This window comes from Callionymus lyra, chromosome 10 (genome assembly GCF_982586985.1).
Source record: "Callionymus lyra chromosome 10, fCalLyr1.hap1.1, whole genome shotgun sequence".
NCBI lineage: Eukaryota > Metazoa > Chordata > Actinopteri > Syngnathiformes > Callionymidae > Callionymus > Callionymus lyra.
This window is the reverse complement of record NC_141827.1, coordinates 28,322,586-28,332,734: the sequence shown is the minus strand read 5'-3', so window position 1 is coordinate 28,332,734 and position 10,149 is coordinate 28,322,586. Positions and strand designations below refer to the sequence as shown.

Sequence of the window (10,149 nt, the reverse complement as noted above, 5' to 3'; positions counted from 1 at the left end):
AAGAAATGTTGCACACAATTTTAAAGATTGCGGTGTAATAATTCTGGGACCAAACCAGAGGTTTAAGGAATATGATCCACGGTTATAAATCGTGGGTCTGTTGAAATCAACAAAACAAGGTTGTATCTCAGACCTGTGTGGCTGGTGTGAGTCTGCAGCTCCTCCTCCTCACCGTCACGCACTTTGGACTCTCCGCTCCTTATTACACCAAAACTGTTTTTTTCTTTTTCTTTTTTATGATGACGTGATGGTGCTATTGGACTGTGACCTGGTTCTTATTGTTCGTGACTCAGTTCAAAGTCAACACGTGGTTCTTCTGGGAAGACTTGAGATTGACACAGAAGTCATGGTTTGAGACGGTCTTGAAGGTTCAAATCTTATTTCAACGTGTGTTTGTTCATCAAAATAGTTATGAATTGATTATAAACCGACTAACTTGGAAGTAAATGGTTCATACTTATAGTGCGCCTTCTTGAAGCACTTAACACGTAGTCACTCTGGTGGAAGTAGGCTGCAACGCACAACACCAGCAAGAACAATCAAGGTTAAGTTTCTTTAAGAATCATATTTTGAGCTGGGATTGAACCCGCAACCTCTCAGCCACTGCCTGGTGAGCAATGACAAGGAGGAGACATGACCAAGCATTGCTCAATGGCTGCGATCACTGACTCAGCTTCGAGCAATGGAAGATATTCACGAGAAGACAAACAGCAGCATAGAGGCCTTCTGTCGTTTCATTTGTTTCATGCAATAACTGCGACATTTGCAAGGACCATGACAAAACACAACAGACACACATTTCAAAATCCTCTCATCTGTGGTGCATCAATAATGATCTGCTGTGATTGATTCATTGAGACGAACGACATTTTTTTCTCATCTTTTTATATCATAAACTCGTGATCGATTTGATTTTTTTCATCTAGATGCTCATTTGTTTTGAAGGATTCTTCCTTAAATCTGGTTTGGTGAGTAGATCTTAACACTTGTCATGCTGTTGCTTTTTCACTTAAGTCTTACACAAACACGGTGTGGCGGGAAGAGGGCGAGCCGGCGCGTCTGCTTTGAGAAAAACCAGCTCTGCCAGAAGAACCGGTCTCCCTCTACGGTACAAACATTCACAGAAAATCAGTGCCGTTCTCTCTGAGATTGTTTTGTGCAGTTACACGTCGTCTTGTATTGTAGGAAAGATTGTCAACAACATTCCTCGCTGTCCTCCAGCTTCACATTGTGATGGTGTTGCTCACAATCCCGAGTTAATATTCCACCAGGACAAGGAAGTTCAGTCCAAATAAATGGTCACAAGTAGATGGTAGAAGTGTTGCTCACACGCCGCCTCGATCTCAACAGAAACACACATTGAGTGTGAGGGTTTCTTCAAACCACTCTTTGTTGACTCTAATGTTGTGACACATTCAGGAGAAACGTTGAAGCGAGACATGATTAATGAAGCATGGCCTAGGTCTGCTCCGAGACCTCCTCCCAGTTGCCTGCGACACACCCTGCAGCGCCCTCTACTGCCTTTGTTCAAAGTAGACTCTCTTCACGTGGTGAGGCTCCTTGGTTTACGAACTTATCTTAGATGTTTCAACGATCTGGTTCTTACAATTCATGACTGACGGTGTGTGTTGGCAATAATCTGGCGATACGATATGTATCATGATACACAGGCAAGGACACGATACATGGCGATATTTTACTCGACTCTGCAGAATTCGCTTAATGACTTTTGAACTTTTTCCATTTGATCTAAAACGTACCATGTCCAAACATCAGCTTTAAAAGCTGCTGAAGTTGACTGCATCCTCTCGTCCTCAGACATTGCTGGGATCTCAAGGGACAGTATTTTTACTTCAGCAACTGAGGACGTAATGACCAGTGTAGGACGAAGTTTAATCACAACGCAGAAATGAACATGAAACTCTGTTAATATTTTGCATGTTAAATGATTATTACTTATATTGATTGGATTGAGTGCTCCTGTATATCAATACTGTATTGTGTACTGTACTGTACTGTACTGACAAATTAATAGATGGCCGTTTTTGGCCCCTGAGTCTTGAGATGAAGCTTCGAATCATCTTTGCATGTCTATAATTGACTATTAAATGTAATTTTAATTGGCCGAGATGATCCCTAGATAGACGGAACTTTATTGATCCTTGTGAGAATTTCTCTGGAAAATTAGGAACAATCCGCGTGGAGAAAACTTATCTTGTTCTTTCCATCACCATCACTGATGTTGGTGAACATCGGTCAATTTTTGACCAGTCCGTCATTACCAACCCACAGAGGTGCTTGGCCACCCAGTCGGTCGCTTCATCACGGCCATTCCCTTCCATCAAACCTGATGATGCCACACTGTCTACAGAAAATGGGTTTATTTGTAATACAGCAGTATTTTGTCGTCTTACATCACGGACAGAGAACTCCATGCGTCCAACACAGATACATGGTCATCGCCGGTACTTTTTTTTTTCAAGGATGGTGAAGTTATAACGGTACAGGATGAATCGTCTTTTCAATTCTCTTTTCTGCACGGATTATCACGGATTCACTGATACATCAACACACTCTCACAGCCACCGAGGAACTGAAGTATGAGTCGCACATGTGGTGATGAAGAAACCCTCTTCAATAAATATAGCAAAATCCAGACCAGAGAGAAGTTCAAAGTGGGATCAATGAAGGTAAGTAAGGCCACAAAACCCAAATGATCAGACATGTAATAGATGTTGAACTGTGTAGGAGATGTTAGTGGATGAACGGCAGCAACAGAACTGACCCCTCCTGTTATCAGATGTTCCTGCGCCAGAACACATCCTGCTCTCGTCACATGAACACGCTGGTATTTCACTGCAAATAAGGATTCATGTGTTAAGTAAATATCTATTAATCGTGTGTGCGTGTGCTTGTGTGTTGTCACCAGGTTTGTTTTTTTATCAGTGTCAGCTTACAAACAGCTCCCACAATTCACTCTGTCACCAGTTCATGCATTTCAAAAAGTCTGGAGGAGGATCACATTCCAGATGAAGACGTGGACACGCTTGCCGACCTCGCTTCAGTTTCCTGAAACATTGACGCTGCACAAACACTCACACACGCATCTAGAGAAAGAAACACACAGAACAGCTGCGCCGACGACAGTGACGTCACCTACACACTAACACACACTGCACCGAAAGACTAGAGGTGGACACAGAAAGTGACGGCTGTGACTGACCATGAGTGTGAATGAATGTGGACAGCTGAGTGTCTGGATGAAGACATTTTCACTTACAGACAGAAAGAAACTGAATCCCCAAACGCTCTTTTCTACGCACTCCTGAACCCTCTGATCTATCCTAGACATCTGTTCCCAAAATAAATTAAAGCCGTACACTTGTAGCTGCTGCTTTGTTTCTTATTTCTTGTTCTTCAGCTGGTTGGCCAGCCAGTCCAGACCCTCGTACAGGCCGTCACCGCTGGTGGCGCAGGTGGCCTGGATGTACCAGTTGCGGTGGCGCAGGGAGTGCAGACCCAACTTGTCTGTGATCTCTGCGGCGTTCATGGCGTTCGGTAAGTCCTGCAGAGGACAATGCAGTTAATGCACGAGCTGAAAATGACATGTGACTACTGTGCTCTGATGAGATCCAAACATCATTGACATTAACAAAGTGGCAGCTGTGTAAAAAACATCTGGCAGTCACTTAATGCAAGAAAGCATAAGGTGAGGTAAATGAAAAAGACAATTACATACGAAACCATTTAAGGTCTCAACCTGTCTGAATTGCGCTATCTAGTGGAGTAACGACGACATTGCAGAAAATGTATCTATTCTTTCTGGGCAAAGAATAGAATAGAATAGAATAGAAGGACGGCCCTTCCACTGTTTGTGGCCTTTGTGTAGTAATTGTAAAACTACAAAACTGGTTTCTGACAGCTGGCAGATGTAATTTGGTCATTGATTGAAAAAGTAATTTGAAATTAAATTTCATTTAATCTTAATTAAATGTTTATTATGGTTGTCTTAAAGTGTATATTGATTATATTTAAATAAACATCTAATTAGTTTTAATATTTTGTAAAAAGAAAATTCAATTAAAAGATTTTATTTCATATTAAGCTAATTTTTCTGTGGATTTTGGTTAGTTGGCTTGACGAACCCTTACAACTGTATAGATGTTATAGGTATATATAAAAAAATAATTTCCAATGATTATGTCGTGTTCTTTTTTCAGCATTTCTTTAAAACATTTATGACTTCTTTAAATAAGTATTTGTGCTCTCATTATATTTTTTTCTCTACAAGAAATTAATTTATAATTTCTTTGTGGGACATGTTAGATGGCTGTGTATGGCCTGCGAGCCATGTCTTTATCTTCAACACAGACTAAAGTAGTCCATCTTTTTTCAATCATTTATGTAAATTGTATATGCAACTCAAGTAACTATTTTTTTCCAGCGCTTTGGTAGGTGGGATTTACATTAAAATCCATTTAATTGAATTGTAATTTGTCATCATAATTTATTGTAAGTTGAAATTGGCTTTAAGAGGCTGGTATCTCGCAAATAAATCATCTAGATGATTTAACGGAAAATAAAAAAAATGTCTATATATATTAGAATTATGTCACTGTACAGTATATGAAAAAAAAAGCAAACCTTTTACACCAAAAACACGACAAAGCTACAAACGGGAAATTTGAATGTACTAAAAATAAATGATTAAATATATTGAGTAGAAACAAATATACATTGTTGACAATGTTATTTCTGCATTATAACAGCTCTATAATATTGCATTGTTCCTTGATTGTTCCTTACGTGTTTTCATTATAAAAGAAATTCTTAAATCTTGAAATAACTTTTAACATGGTAAGGGGGGAACAGCTTGTGTGATCTCTTGCCTGTTTGTTAGCGAACACCAGCAGAACTGCGTCCCTCAACTCGTCTTCGGCCAACATTCTCATCAGCTCTTCTCGGGCTTCGTTGACTCGCTCTCTATCGTTACTGTCCACAACGAAGATCAAACCTGCAACAGCGAGAGAGTGAGCAGACGTCCGAGGAAGCCTTCCTCTCTCAGAAGCTCCACTCACCCTGCGTGTTCTGGAAGTAGTGTCTCCAGAGAGGACGGATCTTGTCCTGCCCGCCCACATCCCACACCGTGAAGCTGATGTTCTTGTACTCCACAGTCTCCACATTGAAGCCTGACGAGCGCATCAACAACACAGTTAACCACTTCAATAACCACGTGACAATTTTCACGCACCGATGGTTGGTATGGTGGTGACGATTTCTCCCAGCTTGAGTTTGTACAGGATGGTGGTTTTACCGGCAGCGTCCAGTCCAACCATCAAGATCCGCATCTCCTTTTTACCTATCAGGCTCTTCAGAAGATTCCCGAAAATGTTTCCCATGATGACGAGCGTCAGAATACAATCTTAAGTCGATGGCGTCACTTGTCCAGGAAGATATTCGGAGCTGAAAAGTACAAAACATCATCGATGATTAGACATTTCACTGAAATTCCTGTGGAAGTTTATCAGTCGTATCAGAATATTACGGTTGAATTTGACATTTAAAACGTTGAAATTATTTTATTTTATAAATATTTTTGTTCCTTTTTTTTGCACTTAAGATATTTTTGGAATAATTTAATTCAATATCTTATATATTGTATTTTGAATTTGTTTGTTTTCCTTTTAATATAATTTAGAAAAATTCCCAAACCTATTTGTTCATTAGTTCAATATTCTAATTACAATAATGTAAAAATAAACGTTCTAAATTCAATTATTATTTTTATTTCTTACCTTTTAAATTCAATAGGAAAATGTTGATGAATGAATGCCAACATTTTATACCATCTTATGCCATGTCTCCAGGCAGCTTCACAATCTGTTCCACAATCTTTCTTTCACCAGCAGAGACCGGCCCGCGACAACCTCGGATCAGAGCCGTCCTACATGCTTCCCAACAAGCCCGAGGACACACAGACGGGCTTACCTGAAGTCAGAGCTTGTATCACCTTGTTCACAACACGACTGAAGTAAAGGTGACTTTCAAGGTGCTTGTATGCGTCATTTATTGAAGTTAAAACCCACATTGTTAAGTGAATATAAAGTACAAAAAAAAGGAGTTTACCATCTTCATACTGCAAATATAACATAAAACGTTGGATAAGGCTGGATATATGAGACAAGCCTCAGAAGGTGATGACATCAATGCACATAAACTCCCATCATCCAAATGCTAGTTTTGTAAATACTCAAGGTCATAATAACAAGTGCCAAGTCTGATCTTTGAATCTATAGACAAGGTCGTCACTCCCTCTGCATTGTAGATCTATATCAATAAATAATATTTATATAATAATATAGCAGCTTTTATACACCTTACTGTATCCAGTTAAGGGACAACATCAAATGAGGACAAAAGGAAAATTCCTATAATCGTGGAATCAATATGAACAGGATAGTAAAGAATCAAAGTGTAGTTTTCTGCATAAACATCCATTAGTTGCTGCTTATTATAATCGCAACAACATGTGCGAGAGGCAGGGGAAACTCTGGAAAGTTCTCCAGTTTATTACTGGGCATTTATAGATGGAAAGCCACTCAAACGCACAACAAGAACCACCACCAAGTCCCCATTGACTTCTGTAGGTTTCTGAATCTCCAGATGAAATACAAAACATGCTTGTCTAGTGTCTACTATTTCTTCGGCAACTCTATAACGTCAGTTACAAACATCATCCTGGGCTACAACACCAGTTGGAGATATACACTGTGTCATCAAGATGATAGTAATCCAAGCAGTAAACATATACATATGTAGCGTGTATAGTTCTTGAAGCAGCAGAATCAGGAGCAGCTTCCTCCCTACCATGAACATATACAGCTGGAGGAAGTCAACAATTGTGAAAATATCCTTCTTGGGACACAAAGCAAGACCACCAAGCTTAAGCGTCGTACACCAAAGGCGACTTAGCGTCGTAGGTCAATCTGCAGGGAGTTCTACAGTTAGTGTGCAGACAAAATGTCAGTCACAGAGCCAGAATTGTATCTAACGTGGAAATGTGGAAAAAAGCAAAAATGGATTTTGACAGAGACTTCTCTGGGTCTAACAACATCCTCCAGAGCAGCTATGAGTGTTTTTTCGTTGAATTTAGCTTCTTCCATTTCGAGAAGTCTTCTTCATCGTACAATCTGGACTATAAATGGTTAAAGGTCAACTAATGGTTTGATTTAAGTGAGTCTTAAATAGATGTTGGACTCTATTGTATCATCATTGTCTGTTTGTACAAAACTCTCTTTACATTGAAATATTTACATTACAGAATGATCTTAAGCCCCGCCCACTGAGAACACAAAAATAGAGGTTTGTCACCACGTGTCATCAATCCAAGTCAACTTCTCCAAGGGACTCGTTGTATAAAAAAAAGCAGGACATGATTACAGCTGGCTGGAGGAGGAGTGAAGCCATTGTAACATAATAATGGACTCCACTCTCGTAGCCTTTCTTTAGCCGAGATTTCAGACGAGGGAGAACTTTATAAAGTAATAAGTTCAAAACATGGTCATGACGAGAGACTTACTGCATCTTGAAGAGGAAGACTTTAAAATTGGAATCATGTGAGTCAGGAGAGTTGGAATTTCACATTAGTTGACCTTTAGCTTGTCACCCATGTTTAGATTTTCCTTGAGCAATTGATAACATGTCAAGTGATACACGAGTCTAGAAACAAATGCGTCACATCCCCTGCTTCCAAATGATACGAGTTTGTCTCACATAATAGTGTTTTTCTTTTTATTTAGTATTGTTGCTTCATGACTACCCTTGCTTTTTTAGTGTTGATTATGCCATCATCTTATCCACATATTTCCCTCCATTCTTCTTGACTGGAATAACAATGAAATATAAATATACATTTGGTTTCACAGTGAGAACTTGAGAGTGTAGTCGAGGCAGGTATAAATAATAGAGGTCAATCGTCAACAGGTTTGTGTTTGTGTAGCTAAAGCTCAGCTATAGAATATCAGCGAGGAGGATGAATGATGCGGTGTGACAGACTTTTGTTGGTGTAACTATGATTCATGATGTTCATCACTGATCATAGAAAGAAGGATGAACCACAGAAGCATCTGCTGCAGCTCTGTCCATGGTCCTGAACACCAACACATTCACCAGATCCTGCCTCTGCAGTCTGGCACACAATGACGTGTAACAGTCGATGTTACGCGGTGACACCTGTGTTCATAGTCCAGGCATCGATGATACTAACCAGTCTAAGGTGACTCAGGTTAGCTGCCGATGCTACTGTGGCTACACTGAAGCTAACAGTTGATGTCGTCAGCAATTCCATCAAGTTACACGTCATCAACAGCCGTTCAATTCAAGTTAAACCAAGTCGAAAATGATCTATTTTATCGATTGTTTATGATTTAAGCTGCTTTAACTGGAGTGGAGAGAGAGCTGGCGGATGCTAGCGGGGGACCTCCGTCCTCACACTCCCGGGCATCCGCTCATCCTCCCGGGCGTCGTCAGACCGCGACCCACGCTACACGACACACGACATTACGACGTGAAAGTATCGGATCTGATGGGAGTTCTAAAGATACTTACTTGCCTGAATAATCTGCTTGATACTGGTGCCAGTTTCCTCTCGTAAGCAACCGCTCTGTGGAGATCTCGCGAGATCGCGTATTTGCTGTGGAAGCGCAAGGTATACGAGAAATAACATATTTTCAATTATTTAAACCCTAGTACTTATGACAACGCTGTATTAATATGCTGTCTAACTATTTTAATAAACTTGTTGCATATTGTTTTTAGGCCGGTTAATGTAAATGTTTAGAGGTCATAAACTTAAAATGTTTTATTGATTCATACATTTTCATACATTTTAAATTGCAGGACTGATTCATAGTATACTCCTTAATATATTAAATTCAATTATGTGACTCACAAATATATTGAAGTGGCAGTAAAGGAGATTTTAAATATTATTGTAAACCATTATCTTCCCAATAATCAGAAATAATGTATTGTTCCACAAGAGGACATTGCTTTTTATTTGGAAGACAATAAAACACAATAAAATGTCTCAGATGATTAAAATATTCATATGTAGAAAAAAAATATATATATATCGGATATTCAGTATGTAATTGGCCCCTGGGTTACCAATATGGTGAACCTCTCCCTTTCCACAGGGGTTTTTCCCAATGCATTTAAACATGCCATTGTGGAGCCTTTGCTCAAAAAACCAGGCTTAGACCCAACTGACCTCAGTAATTTCAGGCCTATTTCTAAGCTCCCTTTCTTGTCCAAGATCTTGGAGAAGGTGGTGTCTGAGCAGCTGTCTTTGTTCCTGGATCAGAGCGACATCCATGAGAAGTTTCAGTCTGGCCTCTGCAAACATCACTCTACGGAGACAGCTTTATTGAAAGTGTCCAGTGACATGATGTCGGCTGACTCGGGTAAATTCACTGTTCTGGTTCTCTTGGATCTGTGCTCAGCCTTTGACACAGTTGATCACCAGATCCTGCTGAAAAGACTGAGGGATAAAGTGGGACTGTCTGGATCTGTGTTAGAATGGTTCTCATCTTACCTTTCTGGGCGCAGTTTTAGTGTATCTGCCAATCAAATGAGGTCTGAATCGGCAGATCTGTTGTGTGGAGTCCCTCAAGGTTCTGTTCTGGGTCCTTTATTGTTTTTGCTGTACTTGATTCCCCTCGGTAAAATCATTCAGAGATTTCCTGATGTTTCTTATCACATTTTTGCTGATGACATCCAGCTCTACTGCTCTTGTGATCCAACTGAGCCCCAGAGGCTGAACAGCTTAGTCAATTGTTTGTTAGAAATCAAACAATGGCTGAGTGAAAACACTTTGCAGCTAAATGTGGACAAAACTGAAACTCTGGTGATTGCTCCTGATGATAAGATTCCAGGGTTGAGTCAGTACTTGGGTCAGTCTGTCAAACTGAGCCTGAGAAACCAGGGTGTTGTATTTGATATTTGTCTCTAGTTCAACACTGCAGAAAACTGACCAGAAACTGTTTCCTTCAACTCAGAAAAATCCCTAAACTTAGGAAAATGTTGTCGGGAACATGATCTGGAGCTCGTAATCCATGCGTTTGTTTCTTCTCGTCTGGACTATTGCAA

General features: G+C 39.9%; 1 protein-coding gene across 2 annotated transcripts; it reads right to left on the bottom strand.

The window, feature by feature from the left end:
- Positions 1–2,366: 2,366 nt before the first annotated feature.
- On the bottom strand, positions 2,367–8,677 carry LOC148071334 (ADP-ribosylation factor 3). 2 transcript variants are annotated; one of them, XM_087801637.1, is made up of 5 exons: positions 8,608–8,677; positions 5,252–5,463; positions 5,079–5,189; positions 4,890–5,014; positions 2,367–3,565 (listed from the first exon to the last, which is right to left on the bottom strand). In XM_087801637.1, the coding sequence occupies exons 2-5, from the start codon at positions 5,397–5,399 to the stop codon at positions 3,404–3,406; spliced, it is 546 nt and encodes a 181-aa protein (XP_087657763.1). In that variant the 5' UTR covers positions 5,400–5,463; positions 8,608–8,677; the 3' UTR covers positions 2,367–3,403. The 2 variants fall into 2 exon arrangements, with proteins under 2 accessions (XP_087657763.1, XP_087657764.1); XM_087801638.1 differs by having other exon boundaries at positions 8,612–8,630.
- Between the last annotated feature and the right edge of the window lie 1,472 nt (positions 8,678–10,149).